We start from the raw sequence: 27,326 nt of genomic DNA on the forward strand, positions 1-27,326 counted from the left end.
GCTACAGTGAACTGTGATCATGCCACTGCACTCCAGCCTGGGTGAAAAAGTGAGACCCTGTCTCAAAAAAAAAAAAAAAAAAAAAAAAAAAAAAAAAAAAACAGAAAAAAAAGATGGGCATCCAAACTGGACAAAAGGAAATCAAATAGATCTTGTTTGCAGACATGATGTTATATTTAGAAAAACACTAAATGCTCAACCAAAAAACCCTTAGAACCAACTGACGATAAACAAATTAAGTAAAGTTGCAGGATATGAAATTAACATATGAAAATTTATGGCCTTTCTATACAACAACAACAAACTAGCAGAAACAGAAATCTTGAAAGCAATCCCATTTTCAATAGCCATGAAAAATTACCTAGGAAGAAATTTAATCAAGGAAATGAAAGATCTCTACAAGCCAGTCTATAAAACACTGGTGAAATAAATTGAAGAGATTACAATAGTGGAAAGACATTCCATGTTCATGGATTGGAACAATTAATACTGTAAAAATGACCATATTACCAAAAGTCAATGCAATCCCTATTAAAATACCAAAAGCATTCTTTACAAAAATAGAAACAATTTTAAAAATTTGTATGGAACCACAAAAGCTCCAAAAAACCAAAGAAATTCTGAGCAAAAAACCAAAGCTGGAGGCATCACACTACCCTATTCCAAAATATACTACAAAGCTGTAACAACCAAAACAGCATGGTTGGTACTGGCATAAAAACAGACACATAGACCAATGGAACAGAATAGAGAACCCCAAAATTAATCCACATATCTACAGCCAATTTATTTTTGACAACAGCATCAAGAACACTCATTGGTGAAAGATCAGTGTCTTCAATAAGTGGTGCTGGGAAAATTGGATATCCATATACAGAAGAGTAAAACTAGACTCCCAACTCTAACCCTATACAAAAATCAAAATGTATCTATACTCAAAATGTATCAAAGACCTAAATGTAAGACTTGAAACTACAAAACTCCCAGACAAAAACAGAAGAAATGCTCCAGGACGTCATTCTGGGTAAAGATTTTATGGAGAAGACTTCAAAAGCACAAGCAACAAAAGCAATAATAGACAAATGACACTACATGGAACTAAAAATTTTCTGCATGGCAAAATAAAAACAATCAACAGAGTGAAAAAACAACCCATATAATGGGAGGAAATATTTGCAAACTATTCATTTGACAAGGGATTAATGTCCAGAATATTCAAGGAACTGAAATAACTCAATTGCAGAAAAACAAATAACCTGATTTACAAATGGGCAAATGAGGTGAATAGATAACTTTCAAAACAAGACATAAAAATGGGCAACAGATACATGAGAAAGTACTCCAAATCATCAGGGAAATTCAAATCAAAACCACAATGAGACATGTCATCCCAGTTAGAATGGCTACTATAAAAAAGGCAAATATAACAGATGCTGGTGAGGATATAGAGAAAGGAGAACTCTTACACACTGTTGGTGGAAATGTAAATTAGTACAGCCATTATGGAAAACAGTATGGAGATTTTTCAAAAAACTAAAAATAAAACTACAATATGTTCCAGCAATTGCACAGCTGGCTATATATTTAAAAGAAAGGATATCAGTATGTTGGAAAGATATTTGCACACCCATATACGTTGCAGCACTATTTACAATAGCCAAGATATGGAATCAACCTAATGAATGAATAAAGAAAATGTGGTAGATAGACACAATGAAATATTATTCAACCATAAAAAAGAATGAAATCCTGTCATTTGCAGCAATACAGAACTGGAGGTCAATAAGTTAAGTAAAATAAGCCAGGCATAGAAGGGTAATGAATTAGCATATTCACACTTATATGTGGGAGCTAAAGAAGCTGATCTTATGGACGTAGGAGGTACAATGATGGTTACCAGAAGCTCAAAAGGAGGAATGAAGAGAGGGTGGTTAACGGATATTGAAATGGGAGATCACCCTTATTCTGCTTGCAGGGCGTGTGACAGGGTTGTGGCTCACTTCTTTGGTGTCCCGCTGCTCAAATCCCTGGGAAGGGCAATGCAGACGGCGCGGGTGCAGAGGTCGCAGGGAGCTCCTTTGGACTCTGACCCCACGGCAGTGTCTGGGGTGAGGGTTTACGATTCCCGAAGCCCAAGTGGGCCTGTGTTACAGTGTGCTCCTTCAGCTTTGCTGTCTACAGACTACAGGTTAATCGGCTCAATTAGACCCTCTGCCTTATCACAAGGGCAGACGGCTTTCTCTATTCTGAGTTCTTGCCCAGTGTACCAAGAAAATTGGATCTTGGAGGATGAGTGCAAGGTTTTACTTATTGATTGATTGATTGATTGAGACGGAGTCTCGCTCTCTCACCCAGGTGGGAGTGCAGTGGTGCGATCTCAGCTCACTGCAAGTTCCGCCTCCCGGGTTCACGCCATTCTCCTGCCTCAGCCTCCTGAGTAACTGGGACTACAGGCGCCCACCACCACGTCTGGCTAGTTTTTTGTATTTTTAGTGGAGACGGGGTTTCACTGTTTTCCCCAGGTCGGTCTCGAACTCCTGAGCTCAGGCAATCCACCCGCCTCGGCCTCCCAAAGTGCTGGGATTACAGGCATGAGCCACCGCGTCCGGCCGCAAGGTTTGATTGACTGGTGGAGGTGGCGCTCAGCGAGATGAGTGGGGAGCCAGAGGCGGAGGGAGTGGAAGGCAATCTTCCCCTGGCATCGGGCTGCCCAGCAGTCGGACTCTTCTCCCATCACCCCTGGCCGAATTCCCCTTGATGGCTGCGTCGTTCTGCCATCGCTGGTCTGCCAGTATCTGCTGGTGTCTGCTGGTTGGTTCCTTTGCTCCTCTTGACGTCCAACCTCTGTGTCTGTGCCAGCTAAAGCCTCGGGTTTTTATGGGCACAGGGCGGGAGCGTGGCTGGCCAGAGTGGTCTTGGAAAATGGAACCTTTGGGCGTGAAAACAGGAGTGCCTGTTCTTACTTAGGTCCGTGGGCACAGGCCTGAGGGTGGAGCCCTCACCAGGGACTCCGCTCTTTACCAGCACTTCCCTGCCCTCCTCCCACATCAGTATTAAAATACAGTTAGAGTATGGAGCAATAGCTCGAGCCTGTAATCTCAGTTACTTGGCAGGATAAGGTGAGAAGACAGTTTGAGTCCAGGAGTTCATGACAAGCCTGGGCAACATAATGAGACCCCATCTCTTAAAAAAATTAAAAATACAGTTAAATAGAAGGAACAGGTTTTAGTGTTCAGTAGCACAGTTGGGCGACCATACTTAAAAATAATTTTTTGTATATTTTAAAATAGCTATCAGAGATTAGGAATGTACCCAACGCAAAGAAATGACTAATATTTGGGGGGATAGATATCCCAGTTACCCTGATTTGATCATTACATGTTGTAAGCATGTATCCGTGTCACATGGACCCCACAAATATGTATAATTATTATGCGTGAATTAAAAATTTCAGTGCATGTTGCAAGTGAAAAATTTAAATCATGAGTTATTCAGATGAGTCATCCTTTCTCGCCTTAAGAGCAATGTCTTACTCTTCAGAGGCTCTATAATTCACTACTATGGCAAGCCCAAAAAGACTAGTGGATACTTCTGTGACATCTATGCAGATAGTTTAAAAAAAGAAGTGTTCCAGTACACGTGAATCAATGCAACTGTCTCCATGTATAAAACTTTGCACATCACTGGTGAGAACGAAGGGAAGATAATTGACTTGGATCAATACATCTACTTCATCCAACTTCAAGAAGAATTGTTTTGAGTCCAGCTCCCACCAAATGTCTCCACCCTAACTTGAAGGCGCTTCTTACTTTCCTGAAGTGACAGTGGGTTCAAATGACAGAAATTAAATACCTACTTTGGAATCTGGAAGATGTCACTGGAGTTTATGAATACTCTATTGTTGACTTAAAAATTATATGTAGGCTGAGTGTGGTGGCTCACACCTGTAATCCCAGCACGCTGGGAGAATGAGGTGGGAGGATCACTTGAGGCCAGGAGTTTGAGACCAGCCTGGGCAACACAGCAAGCCCCTGTCTCTAAAAAAAAAAAAGTAGCCTGGTGTGGTGGCACAAGTCTGTAGGTCAGCTACTTTGGAGGCTGAGATGAGAGGATCACTTGAGTTCTGGAGATCAAGGCTGCAGTAAGCAGTGACTGCACCACTGCATTCCAGCCTGGATGACAGAATGAGACCATGTCTCAAAAATAATTTTTTTTTCCCACAAATACAGTCACTTGTATCACTAAGCAAGCTTCATTTTGCTGCTTCTCAGTTATTCAACACCCTCCCCTTTTAACTCCAAGCTATCCATCACTAGATTAGTCTTCTAGTTTCAAATGAATGGAATCCCACAGCATGAACTCTTGTTTCTCGCTTCTTTCACACAGCGCATTTTTGTGACTTAAACATATTTTATCAGTAGCTCATTCTTATTTACTGCTAGGTAATATCCTATTTCATGGATATTCCACAGTTCCTTATCCATTCACCAGTTGACAAACATTTGGGTTGTTTCCAATTATCGGCTACTATGAATAAATTTGATATTAACATTCCCCTGCAAATCTTCATGTGGACATATGTTTTCATTCCTGTCAAGTAAATACCTAGGAATGTAATGGCTGGGAGGTATATGCTAGGCATGTATTTAACTTTGTATGAAACTGCCAAACTGTTTTTTCCAAAATGGCTATATCATTTTACATTTTCTTTTTCTTTCTTTTTTTTTTTTGAAATGGAGTTTCTCTCTTGTCACCCAGGCTAGATTGCAATGGTGTGATCTCAGCTCACTGCAACCTTCTCCAGGGTTCAAGAGATTCTCCTGCCTCAGCTTCCCTAGTAGCTGGGATTACAGATGCGTGCCACCACGCCCCGCAAAGTTTTGTATTTTTAGTAGAGACAAGGTTTCACCACGTTGGTCAGGCTGGTCTCGAACTTCTGACCTCAGGTAATCCGCCCTTCTTGGCCTCTCAAAGTGCTGGGATTACAGGCGTGAGCCACCGCGCCTGGGCTCATTTTACATTTTCACTAGCAGTGTGTGTGAGCTTCCCCTGTACCACATTCTCAAGTCTTTAACTTGAGTCATTTCATGTATGTCAGCTGTAGGTTTATTTGTTTATTACTGTTTTAGATGACCTTTACCAGATTGAGGCATTTCCTTTCTATTCCCAGTTGGCAGATATTTTATGAGAAATGGAGGTTGAATCTTCTCAAATGTTTTTACTGCATTTATTAAGATAATTATATGGTTTTTCTTTTTTTAGTCTGTTAATATGAGGAATTGCATTGATTGATTTTCAAATGTAAATTCATTCTGCATTCCTGGCCTATCTGCCACTTGGTTATGATGCATTGTTCTTTTTATATATTTTTGGGTTTGACTTGTTAAAATTTTGATAAACATTCTTTCATCAAGCATAACACATACAATTATGTACAGCACATACTACTCGATAATGATAATAAATGACTGTTACTGATTATGTATTTACTATACTAAAAATAAAATATTTTTTAGTCAGGGTCTTGCTCTATCACCCAGTCTGGAGCAATCACACCAGCCTCAATCTCCTGGGCTCAAGCAATCCTCCTCCCAACTAGTTGGGACTATAGGTGCTTGCCACCATGCCCAGCTAGTCATAAAATTCTTTTGTAGAGATAGGGTCTCCCTGTGTTGCCCAGGCTGCTCTCAAACTCCTGGGATCATGTGATCCTCCCACCTCAGCCTCCCAAAATGCTGGGATTACAGACATGACTGTGCCTGACTGAAAAAAAAATTTTTTCATCAATGTTCACGAGGTGTACGAGGCTGTAGTACTCTTTTCTTGTAATTCCCCCACCCCTCTTTTTTTCAGCTTTGGGAACAGGCAATGTTGCACTCTTAGATCAAGTGGGAAAATGTTCCCTGCAGTCCTCTATTTTGGAACAGCTTGTGTAGAATTGGTACTATTTCTTCAAGAAATGTTTGGTAGAATTAATCATTGAAGCCATCTGGGCCCGAAGTTTTCTTTATGGGAAGGTTTTAAACTAAAATCGAATTTTAGAATTAGACACAGGGCTCTACAGATTTTCTGTGTCTTCTTGGATGAACTTTGGTAGTGTTATAGACTGAATGTTTGTGACTCTTTAAAATTCATGCTGAAGCCCTAACCCCCAGTGTAGCTGTATTTGGAGATGGGGCCTCTACGAAAGTTAAATAAGATCCTAAGCGTGGGACCCTGATCCTCTAGGATTAGTGCCTTTATGTCCTTGTAAGAAGAGACACCACAGAGCATCCCCCATCCTTCCAATACACCACTGAGGAAAGGCCACGTGAGAATGTAGCGAGAGGGTGACTATCTACAAGGCCGGAAGAGAGCCCTCACCAGAAACCAAATCAGCCAGAACCATGATCTTGGACTTTCAGCCTCCAGGACTATGAGGAAATCAATTTCTGTTGTTTATGCCACCCAGTCTCTGGTATTTTGTTATGGCAGCCCAAGCCGACTAATTTAGGCAGCTTTGTTTTCAAGAAGTTTGACCATTTTTACTAAATTGTCAAATATATCAGCATAGATAGTTCACAACATTCTTTTTACCCATTTAATTTCTTTTAGAGCTGTCGCTTGGCCTCTCTCATTTCTGACATTTAAAATTTATGTATTAAGCACTTTTTAGTCTAGCTAGAGATTTATCAATTTCATTAACATTCTTAAGAATTAGCTTTTGGCTTCTCTGATTTTTTGTTTACATTTCATTGGTTTCTCTGCTTTTTAAAAAAACCATTTCCTCTTTTCTGCCTATTTTAGATTTAACTTGTTTTCTTCTGTTTTTAAGGTAGAAGTTTAAGTTATTGAATTGCTTCTTTTACAATGTGTCTAATGCTATAAATTTCACTCCTAAGCTCCATCTTAGACACATTCCACAAATTTAGATATGTCACATTTAAATTTTCAATCAGTTCAAAATATTTTCTAATTTTGGATGTGATTTCTCATTTAATTCATGAGTTATTGAGAAATGTGTTTAGTTTCCAAATATGTAAAGCTTTTCCAGAAATCTTTTTAAAAAATGGATTTAACTCCATTGAGATCAGAAAACATACTTTGCATGATTTGAAGCATTTAAAATATCTTGATAGGTTATTAATGTCCAAACTATGGTTTACTTAGTAAATGTACCATATTGTTTTACATGAAATGTTTTATAAATGTCAATTGGGCTTAGTTCACTATTTTCTTCCAAGTAGCTGATTTGCTATTTGTTATACTTTCATTTTTCATCTATGGAATTTCTACTTGGTATACATACATGTGTGTTATACGGTATATATACATGTGTGTTATAAAATCTGACATGCCTTTCTTCATGTTCATACTTTCCTCTACCTTTAGAAAATGTACAATCGCCCATCAATATCTGCAGGTTATTGGTTCCAGGACCCTGTGGATACCAAACTCCATGGTGCTCAAGTCCCTTACTAAAACAGCATAGTATTTGCATATAACCTATGCATATCCTCCTGTATACCTTGAATCATCTCTAGACTACTTATAATACCTAATACAATGTAAATGCTATGTAAATAGTTGTTATACTGTATTGCTTCTAAAATTTGTATTTTTAATTGTTGCATTCTTTAAGTTCTGAGATACATGTGCAAAACATGCATGTTTGTTACATAGGTATACATGTGCCATGGTGGTTTGCTGCTCCTATCAACCCATCATCTAGGTTTTAAGCCCTACATGCATTAGGTATTTGTCCTAAAGCTCTCCCTCTCCTTGCCCCCCGCCCCCCAACAGGCCCCGGTATGTGACGTCCCCTCCCTGTGTTCATGTGTCCTCACTGTTCAACTCCCACTGAGTGAGAACATGTGGTGTTTGGTTTTCTGTTCCTATGTTAGTTTGCTGAGAATGATGGCTTCCAGCTTCATCCATGTCCCTGCAAAAGACATGATCTCATTCTTTTTTATGACTGCGTAGTATTCTATGGTGTGTATGTACCACATTTTCTTTATCCAGTCTATCATTGATGGGCATTTGAGTTATTCCATGTCTTTGCTATTGTAAATAGTGCTGCAATAAACATATGTATGCATGTGTCTTTATAATAGAATGATTTATATTCCTTTGGGTATATACTCAGCAATGGGATTGCTGAGTCATATGGTATTTCCGGTTCTAGGTCCTATTTTTGTTTCAAATATTTTTTGATCTGCGGTTGGTTGAATCTATGGATTTGGAACCTCCAGATAGAAAGGGCCACTGTGTAGAGTATATTTTAGCTGTGTCCTTGACTACTAACTATATTATCTGTATGATTTCTGCAGTTTTCATTGATAGATTTTCTCCCTGAGTCAGTTTTCCTGCATGTTTGCATGCCTAGCTTTTAAGCTGTTAGGCAAGACCAGACTAGCCTTTATCTAGGGATAATTTGGCTCCACTAATGATGCAAGCAATACCTTCTTGTTTCCTATGCCTCAGGTGTTAGGTCTTTCTAGTCAGGCTGGTGGAAATACAAACTATTCTTGACCCTATTTGATACTGAAGGATTATTCCGCTGCTCCATTCTAATGGTTTCCACCAGTCTTAGGTCGTTTCCTCCTGTGCTGCACCCATCAGTATTCAGCTGAAGACAGAAGAAGAAACCCAGTGCGGATCTCTTGAGCTCTTTCTCGCCTGTGCAGTACTCTCCTTTCTCCTCTCTGCCTTGCGAATTCTGGCTGTTTTTGCCTCTCTAAATTCTGTCTCCTTGATTTAGGGAAACTCCTGGGCTTTGTCTGGGTCTGTCCCCTCACCCCTACCTACCTCATGCTATTTCTGTGCTGTAAACTTGGGGAATCACAGAGCTTACCTTGTTGGTTCCCCTTCTTTCATGGCACTGTCCTTTGCTGTCTGTGGCTATTTGAAACCCATTGGGTCATGCATTTTGTCTGGTGTTCCAGGTTAGAAATAAATCCACTTTCTTTTCTTCATCACGGCCAGAAGTGTGAGTCAGACTTCATTTTCTTCTTTTTCTTTTTTTTTTTTTTGAGACGGAGTCTGGCTCTGTCGCCCAGGCTGGAGTGCAGTGGCCGGATCTCAGTCACTGCAAGCTCCGCTTCCCGGGTTGACACCATTCTCCTGCCTCAGCCTCCCGAGTAGCTGGGACTACAGACGCCGCCACCTCGCCTGGCTAGTTTTTTGTATTTTTTAGTAGAGACGGGGTTTCACTGTGTTAGCCAGGATGGTCTCGATCTCCTGACCTCGTGATCTGCCCGTCTCGGCCTCCCAAAGTGCTGGGATTACAGGCTTGAGCCACCGCGCCCGGCCTTCTTTTTTTTTTTTTTTTTTTTAAGATGGCGTTTCGCTCTTGTTGCCCAGGCTGATGTGCAATGGCACAAATCAGGGCTCACTGCAACCTCCACCTCCCGGGTTCAAGCAATTCTCCTGCCTCAGCCTCCCGAGTAGCTGGGATTACAGGCATGAGCCACCACGCCGGGCTAATTTTGTATTTTTAGTAGAGATGGGGTTTCTCCATGTTGGTCAGGCTGGTCTCAAATTCCTGACCTCAGGTGATCCAACCGCCTCGGCCTCCCAAAGTGGTGGGATTACAGGCATAAGCCACCACGCCCAGCCCATTTCTTCATTCTTAAAACATAGTCTTGCTAAGTCTATACAGATGACCCTTGAACAACTTGGGGATTTGGGCATCAACTCCTTGCACATTTGAAAATCCATGTATAACTTCTGACTTGCTCCCAAATTTTATTAATAGCCTGCTGTTGACTGGAAGCCTTAGTCAATTAACACATATTCTGGATGCTTACTATATACTGTATTTTTAAAGTAAGCCAGAGAAAAGAAAATGTTATTAATAAAATCAGGTCAGGCACAGTGGCTCATGCCTATAATCTCAACACTTTGGGAGGTTGAGGCAGGAGGACTGCTTGAGGCCAGGAGTTCAAGACTAGCCTGGGCAACACAGCAAGACCCCATCTCTAATAAAAAATCAGCTGGTGTGGTGGCACATGCCTATAGTCCTAGATACTCAGGAGGGTGAGGAGGCTGGCTTGAGCTCAGGAATTTGAGGCTGAAGTGAGCTATAATTATGTGCTACTGCATTCCAGCCTGAGCAAGAGAGTGAGACCCTGTCTCTAAAAGAAGAAGAAGAAAATCAGAAGGAAAAGTAAATACATTTGCTATTCATGAGGTGGAAGTGGATCATTATAAAAGTCTTTGTCGCTGTCATCAGGTTGAGTAGGCTCAGGAGGAGAAGGAAGGGGAGAGATTGGTCTTGCTTCTCAGGGGTGACAGAGACCAAAGAAAATCCACAAAGTGGACCCACAAGCTGGGCTCATGACTGTAATCCCAACTACTCAGGAGGCTGAGGTGGGAGGATCACTTGAGAACAGAAGTTCAAGACCAGCCTGGGCAACACAGCCAGATTAACTCCAGAAAAAAAAAAGTGGAACCATGCAGCTCAAATCCATGTCATTCAAGGGTCAATTGTAAGCCTGGAACAACTATTTTCTATGCATTGGAGGCATCATTCCACTGCTTCATTACTACTGCTGAGAAGTCAGCTGTCAGTCTTTGACATTCTCTTGAAGACAGTCTAACTTTTAATCCTTGGCTTAAGATTTTTTTCTTTGATTTCCCAGTTGCACTTGAGAGACTAGTTGTATATTTCTTTTACTTTATTCTGCTTGAAATTCACTGGGCTTCTTCAGTCTGTGGATTGATGTCTTCCAATTGTTCTCAAAAGCTCTCAGCCTTTATTTTCTATTTTTTACCTCATTTTCTCTCTCTGGAACTCTAGTCAAATACTCATTAGACCTGCTCACTGAATCTTTGTCTCTTCTCTTCTGTACTACGTTTTTCTCTCTCGGTGCTATGTTATGGGTAATTTTTTCTAGTTCTCTCTTCTGCCATGAAGTTTGCTACTAAGAATGTCTACTGAGTTTTAAAATTTTGATTATTGTATTTTTCATGTATATAAATTATATTTTATCTTTGAATTTGTATCCCTTTTTTCTTTCCCTACAAATATTTTCAAGTTCATTGATCATTTTTTAGACACAATAAGCATAGTTGTTTAATAATATCTCATAATTCTATATCTAAAGTGTGTGCAGAGCTTGATTTCTTGTGCACTATTTTCTCTTTCACTCCATGTCCATCATTGCTCCTGAAAGTTTACTTACAGTGCTTTGCAAAACACCTAATTAATGTGTCTTCCTTCAGAGAGGTACTGGAGTGGCTTCTGCCAGGTTCAGGGGACACTACTCATTGGGAACTACATCAATATGTGAAATCTAAAGGTCCTTCGTCTACCCAGGCTTTTGTGCTCAAGGCATACACACACAGAAAAAAACCATCTGAAGGCTGATATGTGGCCACAACTTATGTGACTTTTCTGTCCCTTTCCCTTCTTACAGTCCCTACGTTTGGGGTTGGGTTTGGTTTAGTTTTAGCTCTCCCTTAGTGTGAAGATGTAACCCTTTGGGGTTTCCTATGGGATTCTCCAATTAGGATGGTCCTTGACCTTACCTTTCACCCTTTTGGCCCCATAGGCCCACTATATCAAAGTGTGAGGTATTGGACATGCTTTCAGGTCAAAAGTGGCTTTTCCCCCTCCAATATTCTACTTATTTCTTTGAGTTGGGGCTTTCTTCAAAGCTTTGGTCGGCAATTCATCTTTTTACCTCTTGTGCATGTTTTTAGGTGTATAACAAACACACACATACTCTTCAAAGATCCATCATCAATCAAGTGATAAGCATTAGAATATGTGTTAATTTATAAGGAAAAGTCCCAACTTTAACTTCTCTGTTGAGAAGTTTTAAAATGGTAAGTAGAATGGTGTGTTAATTCCAGAACTAGGAAATATCAGTATTTTTTTTTCTTTTTTAAAGTGATGGAATCTTGCTCTGTTGCCCAGGCAGGAGAGCAGTGGCATGACCATAACTCACTGTAGCCTTGAACTCCTGGGCTCAAGCAATTCTCCTGCTTCAGCCTGCCAGGTAGCTGGGACTACAGGTGCACACCACTGCCTCCAGCTAATTTCGTTTTTTCTAGCAATGAGGTCTCACTTGATTGCCCAGGCTGGTCTTGTACTCCTGGCTTCAGTGATCCTCCCACCTCTACCTCCCAACGTGCTGGGATTACAGGTGTGAGCGTGTGCCTGGCTTGTAGAATTCTTAATGCATGAATGCCAGGTGTACTATTTTCTATCAATTTTTTTTTTCTTTTTTGAGACAGAGTTTCATTCTGTTGCCCAGGCTGGAGTGCAGTGGTGCAATGTTGGCTCACCGCGACCTCCACCTCCTGGGTTCAAGCAATTCTCTGTCTCAGCCTCCCAAGTAGCTGGCACCATGCCCGGCTAATTTTTGTATTTTAGTGAAGATGGGGTTTCACCATCTTGGTCAGGCTGGTCTTGAACTCCTGACCTCATGATCCACCTGCCTCAGCCTCCCAAATTCCTATCAAATTTATTCTCTTTGATTCTCTAGGGGAGATAAGAATGTGCAACTAACAACAGTGTAAGACCTAGGAATTGCTCTGACCCTGACCCTTTACACAAGTGACTTAATTTCATGTTCAACTCAATATCTTTGCATGTTAAATGGAGAAAAGACAAAATTATCCTGATAGCCCATTTAATGCTAACATTTATGAATCTACAGATGCTTCTACATGTCAACTCCAACACTTATAACAGACCTTACTGAAAAATAATAGCCCTTTTCCTACCTGGCGTAATCCTTCCATAACAACACTCTAGAGTCACACACTGCTAATCGCCTGGAGATGGCACAAATGCTACTGATCATCCTTATTCCTGCACATATAACATCGTGTGAAATAGGGCTAAAACAATATTTTCTACTATATTATACCCTTTTCTAATAGTTGTAATAGTTTAAGAATTAACACATAACCTCCGCAAAATATGACCATCTTTCAGGATTGTACAGAATTAAAGCACAGAATTCATTTTCTTCATTATGAAGAAAGAAAGCATCGGGTACAAAACCAACAAAAGTATTCTCAGCTTGATGTGAAAACCTTCTATTGAGAAAAGTGCTAATAAATAAAAGACAATCAATGATATACTTCAGGTAGATAATAAAAATTTAATAGCAATATCAGAAAATAAACACACATATAAAAAATCAAGTATTTAGTTTTAGATATTAGAAATAATACACATAATAAATTCAACATACTGATAGTGCTGCAAGATAAGATTTTATTTTTCAAATTACATATTATGCCAACCAGCCTGCTTTGTACTCAGAGGTTCAAACACTTTGCTTTTATTACGAAGAACATCTGGACTGTAGACACCACTAACGAAACCAGGTTATACTTGGCATATTGCGATTGAAGCTGTGTGATCATCATCTTAACGACCTAACTAAATCCTCTGATAATGGAAAGAAGTTCAAGAGGCAAACACTTCCCTCCCTAGGATCCTAGTAACCAAAACTGCCACAGTGTCAAAATAAAAATAATTATTTCCTCCTTTTTAACATCACATTGTCCTTGGAGCATATGTATGAGACGAAGTTAAAAACCAAAAGAGCAACTTTAAGCTATATGCTAGGTCAATGTTAAATCCACAGACTAATTTTTCAATATAGTATTCCTGGTTCTGGTCCTTAAAGAGAAATAAAGGCATTAAACCAACATTTTATATGTCAGGAAATATAATTTTGCTATTCTTTCATAATCAAATCTTTCAATGATTTCTAAGACTGTTTCTACAGCCTGTGTGCTAGTTCAGGAGACACACTGGTTGTAAAAGGACTTGCGAATATAAACTTTAAGGCTAAAAATTTCATCTTCAAAATGTATAATCTAAATAGAGCCCTCGACAAGGTGATTTAACGTAGAACTGCTGGCCAGACTGAAAACAAGTACTAGACAGAAAAAAGTTCGTTCTTAAAGACTTCACTGAAAAACCACAGACAGGTCCTTCATGACATAGGTAATTCCCTCAACCTAAAGACATTTGCTGAAAGTCAGAGTTACCCTATTGCATAGTAAATCTTCAAAACCATTAAGTCAGGTTCTGGGTCAATGTTTCCTATGCTTTGGTTGGATGATTTAATAAAGTATATATTTTACAGGATTTAACCATGGAATTCAATGAACAAAATAAAATAGATAAAATATTAGAATCTTCATTGAAAAATGGCATGTTTCTCCATCTTTTTCAGGCAATAAGCAAGCCCATCTTAAATCTGATTTTTTAAATAAATAATTGCTGTATTTCCCACTGAAGCTTGTTATTCTGATGAGCCAAATTCAAATGCTTTCATATAGTTGAGGATTAAAAATCATTTTGAGGATTATTCATCATTATCTGTAGAAAAAAGAAAAATAATTCACTTCATTTCAAATCAAGTTGTATCTACTTAAAAAAAAACTCATTCTTGTTCACGCTAAAGGAGAAGAGCTTTCATGTAGTTTTAAACATATTTTTTTAATTATTGTATCACACATTCATTGTAAAATATTCAGACAATACAATGAAGAATAAAATGGGAAGCAAAAATCCTCTATAAGCGAAAGATAACCAACGTTAACTTTATATAAATCCTCCCACAATGCTTTCCCATGCATACACAAAAATCTTTTAAAAATTACACTAAAATACAGTTTTGAAACCTAGGTTTTCCACTGAAAACACCCTAGTGAATGGAAAGGTGGATACATAAGATAAGATTAGAAAAAATGTTAGAATCTAGGTGGTGGGTGCATGGGTGATCATTGTAAAGTTCTTTCAAATTTTCAATACAACAAAAATTTGACAATAAAATGTTAAAGAATAAATCATGGATATATTCTATGTTGACTTCAATGTCTGCATAGTATTCTATTTAGTGGCTATGACATAATTAACCATTACTATTTATAGACATTTTTGTTATTTTCAATTTTTTTAATTCTAAAGATTATAATCAAGTGAATTAAACAGATTGGTTAACTTAATCTTACATCCAAGCACTATCTTCCACATTCTAGCAAAAGTGATCTTTCATTAAAATCCAAGGGTCATGTTAAATCACTGCACTGCTTAAAACATTCATTAGCTCCCTACTGCCTCAAAATGGAATCCACGCTCCTTAACGTGGATTACAAAGCCCTTCATGATCTGGTCTTTTAAATATTTCTCATCTTACCAAATTTCATTCCCCACCTTCCTCAACTGCCCCTATAATTTATGCTGTAGGAACACTGAATTGCTTATAGTTCCCTACTACACTTTGCATCCTTCCCCGTATGTGTACTTATTTGCGTTAAATTCCCATTCATCTTTCAGAATCCAACTTTGATGTCCTCTCCCCAGGAAGACCGATCCTGTCACCACCACTGTAGTTGGATCTTTACTTTACAACTTACATACATTTTATTGCTTCCAAGGTAACACTGATCACTCTGTACTATATTTACTTACTTTTCAAATAATCAGGAAAGTAATGAACACACATATCCATAATATGTAGAATTAACGAAAGCTAACTTTTGGCCATAGTGGTTTGGATTACTTAAGTAAAAGCATATTACAGATAGAGAGTACCCTTTCTCAATCTTATTGCCTTCTCTTCTTCCCCAGGGGCATTTTCAGTACTGTGAAACTGATGTGTATTCTTCCCACTCATGGGTTTTTGCTTTTATTTTTATTATACACATGCACATCTAAATAAAATTGGTTATAAACACTACATAAATGGTATAATATTCTACTTATTCAACTCATCTTGTTTGTGGGGCTTATCCATATTGATAGATGGAATTTAATTCACTCATTTTAGCTGATGTATAAAATTTCATTACATAAACGCAGCCCAATATTCCACCTAAAATGAGTATGAAGAGAAGGTATGTGTCTCCTTCTTAAGAATCTATAATGGCCAGGAGTGGTGGCTCATGCCTGTAATCCCAGCACTTTGGGAGACCGAGGCAGACAGATCACCTGAGGTCAGGAGTTTGAGACCAGCCTGGTCAACATGGTGAAACCCCATCTCTACTAAAAATACAAAAATTAGCCAGGTGTGGTGGCACGTGCCTGTAATCCCAGCTACTTGGGAGGGTGAGACAGGAGAATCGCTTGAACCGGGGAGGCAGAGGTTGCAGCAAGCCGAGATTGTGCCACTGCACTCCAACCTGGGAGACAGAGCAAGACTCCATCTCAAAAAAAAAAAAAAAAAAGAATCTATAAACTTGGGTTGCTAATGCTAATAGTCTATGTGAGAATATGGTAGCCTCTGCCAGACACAGCTATTATACTCCTTCTCTCCTTGTGGAAGAATTTATTACGAATACTATCAAATCGTTTATACATTTTATTAGCTCTATTCGACTTCTGACTCCGGACAGCATCTAGCTATGGACAAAAAAGCATTAACTTTATCAATGGCTGAAGATACTGATGCTTACCAAACCTGCACCATAACAGTATCAGGAGAGTTAAACAGCCAAGGCTGTCTTTTCAGGACTCATACAATTTCCAGTGAAATGAAACAGAAATGTGTTTTGACAATCTTTTAAACTTGTACCTTAATGACTTGATGTTACTTTCGGGTGAGCTAGATAAAATTTTGCTTACCCCTTCCCTTCTTTACTCTCCCCTTTCCCCAACACAGAGAATAAAAGTGTGTAAGTACCATATGCAGATGACATGGCTTTATTATCTCCTAGATGCGCCCTAAAAGATAGCTGTCTGGACAACTATCTCTAAGACAGGTAGGCTGGGTACGGTGGGTCACACCTGTAATCCTAGCACTTTAGGAAGCTGAGGTGGGCGGACAGCTTCAGCCCAGGAGTTCGTGATCAACCCAGGCAACATGGTGAAATGCCATCTCTACCAAAAAAATACAAAAATGAGTCGGGCATGGCAGCTCACGCCAGTAGTACCAGTTACTCAGGAGGCTGAAGTGGGAGGACTGCTTGAGCCCAGGAGGCGGAGTTTGCAGTGAGTTGAGATCATGCCACTGTACTCCAACCTGGGTGATAGAGCAAGGCCCTGTCTCCATTAAAAAAATAAAACAAAAAACCAACCCCAAACTCCCCAAATAAAAAAGAACAGCTATATATGGGCTCTAATGACTTCCAATATGAAGGACTGCAAAAACAGTTATTCTGAATTGATGAGTATGAAATCTAAATCCAGTCATTTCATTTAACTCTCATGATTAACAATATAAAACAGCAAGTCATCCATATAGTTCAATATCCATTTTATAACCAGTTTCTTTAGTAGCTATAGCAGTAAGTTATAATATTTTACGGGCTGTATTAAATTTTTTTTTAGGCTACACCTGCTGTAATGGTATGTACTAAGAGTTTTAGAAAAGATTGCCAGGGTAGGCATTTGCCTTTAATTGCTTTACATTTTTTTTCTAGGCTGAAGGAATTACTGTCAGGCTTTATGATACAGAACTTTGGGGTTCTCTTTTCCTTTCATTTGTGTACTAGAGAAAATCTGATATTGCTTCTTGAGTGGTGTATTAACCTAGCCTGATTCTCGGTCCTCTGCAGGGGAAATGGCCTTCCGTGTAGGCGTATATCCTTTTGAAGCCACTCAGTTGTCAAAAGAGGATGTCAATTCTACCTCGTGAATAAGTTGATTGTTACAGTTCTCCACTTAATGGGCAAAGCAAGCTAAAAGCTCTCCAGATACTTGTCCAGCAAAATTGAACCCCAAACACATTGTTGCTGATTACTTATGAAAAGCTCTATTGAAACAATACTTAAGGAGAACCGCCTGGAGGTGGAATAGTCTGAATATGAATAGAATTGGTTTGATACACTCCACAGAATTACTGAAATGGAATCATCCTCTGGCTTCGTGCCATTAACTTACAGCATGACATATGAGAAACAGTCTCATGAAATCTAAATATTGTAAAAATTACTGAGGATACTTTTCATTCCATTATAGCATTGTTTTGTAAAATGAAGTTCAAGATCCCAATAAAATAAGAAATCCACAAGTACCAGAAAATGTCTACATTTTATATTTTCATTTTGATAAACATTTTTAATATTTAGAAAAATACAACATCTGTTTTACAGTAATAATTCACAATTGACAGAAATTTTCTATGACTAAGACTTAAGTTTTTTTTTATTGGGGTTTATAGACCCTTGGATTCTTGTGCCTGAAAAAAATATTTTTTTGCCCCTTAAAGGGATCCATATGTTATTCAAGTTTGAGGAACACTGTATGATAGTGCCCTCCTTTTAAAGATCATGGGAAAACTGTTCCTTTGGTTTCAATACCAAAAATAGCTGTCCTCTGAGCAACTAAAATGTTTTGTCTCATGAATACTGTGACTCATGTAATTAATTAGGTTTTCTGCTTTGTGAGAAAGACCAGCACCAAATTTGTTTCCTGTTTTTAGAAAATGTGGAGACCTTTTGAACATGAAGTTTATATTCCTCATTCCTGGCTTCATGTTATACGGCTTGTGCTCATTTGTCCAATATGTTCACTTCCCCAGATACTTTTAAAACTTAATTCTCTCTCTTACTATATATATATATTTAAATGCAATCTTAGACTTTTTTGTATGAATATGCAAACAAATTTTGCACGGAATACAAATAAATTTTATAAACATTTTTATTGCTGAAATTAAGCATCAACATTTAAAACCCTCAATTTTAGTCTATGAATTAAACCTTTAAAGTAATAAGATTAGTGTTTGGGCAAATAATCTAGAAATAAATTGTTGTTCAAAATTTTACATATTGCTTTTTGTGTCAAAGAGTTTTGCCAGGTGCAGTGGCTCATGTCTATAACCCCAGCACTTTGGTAGGCCAAGGAGGGTGAATCATTTGAGGTCAGGAGTTCAAGGCCAGCCTGGCCAACATGGTGAGATCCCATCTCTACCAAAAATACAAAAATTAGTCAGGCGTGGTGGCACCTGTAGGCCCAGCTACTCAGGGGGCTGAGGCAGGAGAATAACTTAAACCCAGGAAGCAGAAGTTGCAGTGAGCTGAGATCACACCACCACACTCCAGCCTGGGCAACAAGACTCTGACTCAAAACAGAAAACAAAAAAAAAAAAACACGAATTATTCTAATTTATAATCTTACTTTTTTTTTTTTTTTTTGAGACAGGGTCTGGCTCTGTCACGAAGGCTAAGTGCAGTAGCACAATCACAGCTCATTGCAGCTTCAAACTCCTGGGCTCAAGCAATCCTCCCACCTCAGCCTCCTGAGTAGCCGGGACTACAGGTGCTCACCACCATGCCTAGCTAATTAAAATTTAATGAAACCTATCATTATGTTGTCCAGGATGGTCTCAAACTCCTGGCCTCAAGCCATCCTCCCACTTAAGCCTCCCAAGTAGCTGGAATCACAAGCATGAGCCACCGCACCCAGCTAGGATTATTCTAATTGCTAGAGCTGTCCAAAAATCTATCTAGTAAGATTTTCAAAAATCTCATTCAAAGGTTACTTATAAATTAAATTAAAAATATGGACTTAAAGGACTTAAGTCAGTAAAAGTACATGACAGATCAGTAAAAGTATATGACAAAGTTAATATTATTATTGCTTAAAAGTAATATAGTTCCCATGTAGATTTCACAAAACGGATGTGATGTAAGCTGAGTCATATACATGTATCATCTTGTTTTTCTCACATTTATTGAAAATTATACAGACATGTGAGGAAATCTTACCTTCTTGGTAGGCTCCATCTGCCATGACTAAATGAAGAATCTTGGCATAAAGATGCTGATGTTCATTTCCCAAAATATTTTGAACTATTTTTGAACAAATTTCAATATTTTCATCTTCATCTTCATGAATAGCCTATACCAAATTCCCAAATATAAATTAATATTTGAATAACTTTCTCTAATTGTAGACTTCACTTTTTATTTATAATAAATCTAATGACCAATAAAGATCATTAACATTTCTCTAACCTTCAAACAGAGCACATTTTAAGTGTTTTAATTGACTTTTCACTTACCTTTATTTTCTCGTAAACCTCAAAGAATTTTTCAAAGCCCATTTCCTGCTCCAGATGAAGTCTCAGTTCCTCTAAATGGTTAAAGACACTATCGTATTCACATTCACTAGCAGTTTCACCATCACTGTTATCTAAAAAGTAAAATTAAAATAGATATTTTGATTTAAAAAGACTGAATAAGATAACTCTTACCCTAATAGACTAAAATTCTATGACAAATGAATAATGCCATTGAAGTAGACTACTTCTACTTTCATTATAAAGGGTTTTTGTCATTTTAATATTTGTCCTTTGGGAAAAATTATGTATAAATCTTTCTAAACAAGAATGTTACTTTTCCTTTATAGATATAAAAAATAAATCAGGGTGGAATCAAAACACTCCTAGAGATGTTACTTAAATGAATAAAAAAGTGGAAAAAGCACACCTCCATGTTTTGCTTTGAAGCAGCTAACCCTAACTACAAAAGTTGGTAATAAATGTGGGCCATACCATGGAAAAGCCTGCAGAAGGTAGACAACCTAAGACATACATCATTACATTTCAGGAAAGCACCTGGAAAGTATAAATGGCCAATATGTTTTGTCATGTACATGCTCAAGATACTTTGAAAAAAAACATTACTTAGTCTTTTCACATTAGCTTTTCTTCCTAAATTAACATAATATAGTTACTGAAATAGACACACTTTCTATGCATCTTAGGGGTAATGTTATGAGAGAGCAAGTTTCCAAATTTATGAAACGAGTTTTTCGTACTTTAAAAACTGCTTTCAGTGTTAACCCTGCTGATTAATATATGCAGAAGCTCTTTCTAAAATATAGAATGACAAGAAAACAACGTTATTATCTTTATTACTGGAAAAATCAGTCAAGAAACGGAGATTAGAATAAAAATGCTTCAAAAAAGCATTGACATACTAGGAAAGAAAAAAATTTAATAAAAAAATGGAAAATCACATATTTGTATGAAGAGAAAAAGAGTGAAAACTGGGAGAGACCCAGAGGCATGCTTCAGTTGTATTTGAAGTTGGAAATGGTCCACAGCAGAGATTAGAAAACTATATTCCACTTGAAATATTTGTAAACTGAAAAAGAAAAAGGTCCAAAACTCTGATTATGCACCTGAGTGCCATTCTTCGTTCAGGGCACTTTCACTGCTGGGATTGTCATCTTCATCCGCCACATCTGTCCCATTTGCAGTTGGCTCCACATCACTGTTCTTTAAGACTGACTCTTCTTCTTCACTGTATTCTTCACTAGGTTGTTCTCTAAGTAACTGTTCCATCGAGGCCTGCAGCTCTTGCAAATCTGTGTCAGTTTCTTCAAACACACTGAAATTTAAAAGGTTTAACTGAAAGTTTCAAACATACTGAAATTTACGAAGTTAAACAACTAAAACTACCTCATGCTGAAATGTTACTTTTACTCAATATGTAGGCACTTCTACTTAAAAAATACTAATAGATAACAAAAAATCTGGGAAAAACCTACATTGTTTTTCACCAGTAAGTTGAAGATGAACACAACACATATTCTGGAATACATAAGCCAGAAGATGATTTGTTTAAAATGATCCCAACTTGCCAAAGAGAATCACATAACTATTAATGTTACTCATTGCTTAAATTCTGAAACAATGTTTTGATATTTTAAGAGGCCAGACTATATAAGTTTTTCTAAAACAAATAATAGTAAATTATTTTCTCTTTTATGGAATTCTGTAATTTTCAAAATATCCATCTGGCTAATAGCTAGACACTATACAAAAGGCTTTCCACATAAATGCCTATTGGGCATTTGAACTTTTAGAAACAGAAATACTTAGGAAATTATATATTCATGTTAACAGGATGACCCAGTGAATAAAATGGTCACCAGAAATCTTATCTTTAGACGCTTATTCTTAAAAATGTTCTAAAATACATAATAAATAGATTTTCTGTGTAACTAGCCTATACCAACCATCATAATTCTTCACTGGAGAATCTTGTTTCTAAAGTATTGGTCAGAATATTAATTCTGTTTTCATGAGATTGTAGATGCTGGAATAAAATAAGTCACATAAATAATACCTTACATTTATATAGAACTTTCGTTTTTTAAACAGTTTTATCCTATTACTCAAATTTTATCCATAAAAAATCACTTTAGAGACATGAAAACCATGAACCAAAGTGTTTAAATGACTTGGTCAAGGCCACATAGTCAGTAAATGACAGAGCACTGAAATCTAGGCCTTTGACCACTTCTGTAATATCCGAGGAACATACTCAGAAAATTTTTTTTCCTTTTATGATTTGCTTCTTTCTCCTAACATGGAATGTAAATGGAAAAGTTTGTAGACTAAAGGAGTTAATTGATGTTTTAGATGGCTGAAGACTTAAAGAGATTGTGAACCTAAGCCAAGGATTTCATCTATCAGGAAGGCAATGCTTAATAGGACACAAGGGCTAATTAAGGCTTTTCTAAGAGTTTAGACTCAAATCAAATATTTACTGAAGAACTAAAATATAAACACTATTGTGCAAGACTGTCAATATAATTTCCATTAAGAGAAAGAGTAAATAATCTTTTTATGTAGAAATATCTTCATTTTGTACTTATATATACAAACTCCTATAATTTGACTTGTAGGAGCTATAGAAAATCTAGGCATCTAATTAGAATGAGAAAATAGTGTCTAATCTCTTGACTCATCCTACTAGTAGCATTTAACTTAACATACAATTACAAGACTAATTTAGGCTGGGTGCAGTGGCTCACGCCTGTAATCCTAGCCCTTTGGGAGGCTGAGGCAAGAGGACTGCTTGAGGCCAGGAGTTTGAGACCAGCCTGGGCAACATAGCGAGACCTCTCTAGAAAAATATTGCAAAAAACTTGGCTAGGTGTGGTGGCATGAGCCTGTATTCCTAGCTACTAGGGAGTCTGAGGCAGGAGGACTGCTTGAGCCCAGGAGTCCAAGGCTGCTGTGAGCTATGATTGTAGCACTGTACTATAGCCAGGGCAACAGAGTAAGACCCTATCTCCCCAAAATATTTTTTTTTTTTTTTTTTTTGAGACGGAGTCTCGCTTTGTGGCCCAGGCTGGAGTGCAGTGGCCAGATCTCAGCTCACTGCAAGCTCCGCCTCCTGGGTTTACGCCATTCTCCTGCCTCAGCCTCCCGAGTACCTGGGACTACAGGCGCCCGCCACCTCGCCCAGCTAGTTTTTTGTATTTTTTTAGTAGAGACGGGGTTTCACCGTGTTAGCCAGGATGGTCTCGATCTCCTGACCTCGTGATCCGCCCGTCTCGGCCTCCCAAAGTGCTGGGATTACAGGCTTGAGCCACCGCGCCCGGCCAAAAAATTTTAATATTAAAAAAAAAATCAACGGAGCATGCACACCTGCTATGTACCATTACTACAACGAGTAAATATTGACCTGTTCACAAAATCATCTAGTGGCTAGCCTAGAGGAATTAGTGCCCTCTGCAGATGGTATTCAATTGAGGCAGCTAACCTTGCCACTGTAAGAAAGTATGAGAAGATTAAGATCTTTTACTAAATGAGCACCAAAAAACTTTAAGGTACTTAAATAAAATCTGGTCTTGAATTCAGTTTTTGTTGGCTTTCTTATAAAACCCCGACTAAATTTTAGACCCCCAAAAAAAAAAATTTTCCAAAGACAAACATCAAGTGAAATATCCCTATAACAATATGAAATAACATACTTTAAAAACAACTTGGTTTTCGAATTTTTCAATTAATACTAAAGGCTTCTAACTTAAGTTTTAAAATAATATTCTGTCATCAATTGTTCATTAAAAGAACACATGCATAACACAAACTTAGCAGCTTAGAAGAAAGAAAACCATAAAAGAACACAAGCCACAAATAAGCTGCAGTTCATTCAGATAAAAATAAATGATTTCATAAAATTTTGGGAAAAAAAATTTTTTAAAAAATTTTACTTAGCAGTTTGTCAACAACAAAAATCCTAAATGTTGTTATGTTTTCCAATAGGATTAATAAAAACACAATATTTCAGTGTTCAATGACCACAGTCAAGTAGAAGAAATAAAAGTAAAAAGGTAACTTTTCTTCTAGATTGTAAGGTCATTAGTAAAAATCTATAGAACTCTAAGAAAAATGAAAAAGGCAATCTTTTAAAAATAAAGTTTCACTAGAAACTTAAGAAGTTTGCAAGGGCAAGGCTTAAAAAAGAACCAAAAACCAGAAAATAAAATGTGCCAGTGGCATCCATCTATGTAACTCATTATGGAAGAAAACATTGTGAGAGTGATATAATACTTCCAATCAGATCAAAATACAAGTTCTTTCCAAAGGTAAAAGTAAAAAACAGAAACAAGTTCAAAGAAATTACAAAATAAATTATAAAAAATTCTAATATTTTATAACTTTTTCTCCTGGTGATTTGAACACACTGTACCTTCTCACCTTATTTTAGGAAACTCTGGTTTTATTACCCCAAAAAGTGTGTAACATTTGTCTGAGGGGGTTGAGAGGGCTGACCAACACTGAACAAGGTAAAGGAAGGTTCTTATCTAAGGGGCCATCACTCCTCACAGCTCTCAGAGGTATTGCTTGTTAAATTTCCCTCCTAGATTCAGGATTCCCCATGAATCACAAAGGAAGCAATTTTGTGAAAACAATCCAATCACATGCAGACTACATGTGTGTACTTACACATGTGTACACACACACACGAACAAAACTAGTCAACCTCGTAACTCCCCATTGCCATGGCTTTGAAATTATACATGGCAGGAGGTGGATGTGGAGCTTTCTGGTCATTCTCCTGGGAAACTGTAGAGCACAGTCATGAATTGCTTAACAACAGGAAGCATTCTGAGAAATGCATTGTTACAGCCAATTTCATTGTTGTGCTAATATCATAAAATGTACTTACACAGACCTACTCAGTGTAGCTAACTACATACCTAGGCTATATAGTAGAGCCTGTTACTCCTAAGCTACAAACCTGTACAGCATATGACTGTACTCAATACTGGAAGCAACTGTAACACAATGATATCTGTCTATTCTAAATATATCTAAACATAGAAAAGGTACAGTGAAAACATTGTATAAAAGATAAAAAATGGTAAACTTTATAGGGTACTTATCTTAGGACATTACTATACACTACTATAGACTTATAAACACAGTATGTGCTTAGGCTACACTAAATTTATAAATTTATTTTTCTGCAATAATAAATTAACTTGGCCAGGCCCAGTGGCTCACACCTGTAATCTCAGCTATTTGGGAGAGTGAGGTGGGAAGATTGCTTGAGCCCAGGAGTTGGAGGCTGCAGTGAGCTATCATCATGCCAGTGCACTCCAGCTTATTTATTTTTCATTTTTGAGACAGGGTCTCACTCTGTTGCTCAGGCTGGAGTGCAGCGGCATGATCACGGCTCACTGCTGCTTCAAACTCTTGGGCTCAAGTGATTTTTCCACCTCAGCCTCCTGAGTAGCTGGGGCTACAAGGTATGTGGTAACAAACCTGGCTATTTAAAAAAATTTTTTTGGCTAGATGTGGTAGCTCACGCTTGTAATCCCAGCACTTTGGGAGCCCGAGGTGGGCAGATCACTTGAGGTCAGGAGTTTGAGACCAGCCTGACCAACATGGTGAAACCCCGTCTCTATCAAAAATACAAAAATTAGCCAGGTGTGGTGGCAAGTAATCTCAGCTACTCAGGAGGCTGAGGCAGGAGAATCACTTGAACTTGGGAGGCAGAGGTTGCAGTGAGCCAAGATCATGCCACTGCACTCCAGCCTGAGTAATGGAGCAAGAGTCTATCTCAAAAGAAAAAAAAATTTTTTTGTAGAGATCATGTCTCACTGTGTTGCCCAGGCTGATCTCAAACGACTGGGTTCAAGCATTCCTCCTGCCTTGGCCTCCCAATGTGGTTGGTGGGATTGTAGGCGTGAGCCACTGTGTCCAGCCTGCACCCCAGCTAGGTGATAGAGACCCTGTGTCTTAAAACAGATAAACATACAGAAGACATAAAAGTAGAGGTTAATGATGAAAAAAAAGAGCTAGGTAAGTTATCCCCTCTTTTTTCCATATAAATTCAGAAACTCTTTTAATGCTGTTTACCAATGACATTATAGCCACTGTGTCCAGCCTGCACTCCAGCTAGGTGACAGAGTGAGACCCTGTCTCTTAAAATAGATAAAAATAATATACAGAAGACATAAAAGCAGGGGTTAATGATTTAAAAAAAAGAGCTAAGTTATTCCGTCTTTTTTTACATATAAATTCAGAAACTTAGATGCTGTTTACTAATGACATTATACTTACATGTCTTCAGAATCAGAAGGTCCTTCTTTAATGTTTTCATCTTCAATTTCATCTATTTCAAGATTGTCTTGACGAACATCTCCTACGGTGGGAACATCCATAAGGGTTCTGAACAGCTTTGAGAGATCTGGAAGTGAACATGTCCTTAACATCTAAAATAAAAATCAACAAATTTCTTATTAGGAGAAAGATAATTAAAACATAAAAATGAGAGAAAACTAGAACTAACCACAATTTTGTTACATAGGTATATATAAAAAATATATATATATAAAATATTTTTAGAGCTAGAGGATTCAAAGGTGACTTGCATAAAGCTAGAACCTAATTATCTTGAATTTCAGCTCAGTCTTTTTTTTACAGGAAACTAAACTTGTGAATTACGTTTGGGTTCTAGCACAGGAATTCCCTGATACCACCTTTGAAAAGTGGGAGAGGTGTTTATTTAGGTATACACATGGAATGGACTTGGATATCTGTCAGGAATCAGGCAGTGCTAGAAACTACCTGTTTTCTCCTTCTCACTCATGACCCATTTGTTCCTCTTTCATGGTGTTTCTGCTAAATGTTCCTCTCATCTTCCTATGGTCAACTTGCCCCACACAGTCGTGCCCAAATGCTGCGGCATGTTAGTCTGAAGTTTGGCTAAGCGCTACCACACGTAATTGATGGCCCCTTGTATCACTCAATTGTAGGAACTGCTGATTAGCCACATACTGGTGAAATCAGGGGGCTCAAATCAGTGCAGAGAGAAGCCTATCAGTGCTTCCCTGACCATGGGACTGAGTGGAAGCTTTCTTACTAGAACAGAAGGCTGGAAGGACAAGCACTTTGATGTCAATGCTGAGCATAATTTGTAGGAATAGTAAGAAGAAACTCAGCCAACTGAGTTGAGGAAAGAAAAAAGCACAGTTGAGGTGTTGAAAATGTGAATCTGTACTGGATAAGACAAGGAATAATAGAAATAGCCTCTGTCCAACAACCTTTCAACAATTAGAACGTGATAGATAGACAGGGCTATGAAACAACTAACTACATACATAACTCTCACAGCTG

At 38.0% G+C, this 27,326-nt stretch overlaps 1 protein-coding gene across 10 annotated transcripts in view; it reads right to left on the reverse strand.

The window, feature by feature from the left end:
- Positions 1 to 13,080: 13,080 nt before the first annotated feature.
- Positions 13,081 to 27,326, reverse strand: part of NEK1 (NIMA related kinase 1) — a 204,644-nt gene continuing 190,398 nt past the window's right edge. For all 10 annotated transcript variants that reach the window (XM_008000243.3, XM_008000241.3, XM_037993745.2 and 7 more), the window contains 5 exons: positions 26,271 to 26,422; positions 21,086 to 21,294; positions 19,962 to 20,092; positions 19,666 to 19,798; positions 13,081 to 14,332 (listed from right to left, as the gene is read on the reverse strand). In XM_008000243.3, coding sequence (XP_007998434.3) covers positions 14,319 to 14,332; positions 19,666 to 19,798; positions 19,962 to 20,092; positions 21,086 to 21,294; positions 26,271 to 26,422 — 639 coding nt within the window. In that variant the 3' untranslated portion in view covers positions 13,081 to 14,318. The remainder of the gene's footprint in view (positions 14,333 to 19,665; positions 19,799 to 19,961; positions 20,093 to 21,085; positions 21,295 to 26,270; positions 26,423 to 27,326) is intronic.

This window comes from Chlorocebus sabaeus, chromosome 7, assembly GCF_047675955.1.
Source record: "Chlorocebus sabaeus isolate Y175 chromosome 7, mChlSab1.0.hap1, whole genome shotgun sequence".
Lineage (NCBI taxonomy): Eukaryota > Metazoa > Chordata > Mammalia > Primates > Cercopithecidae > Chlorocebus > Chlorocebus sabaeus.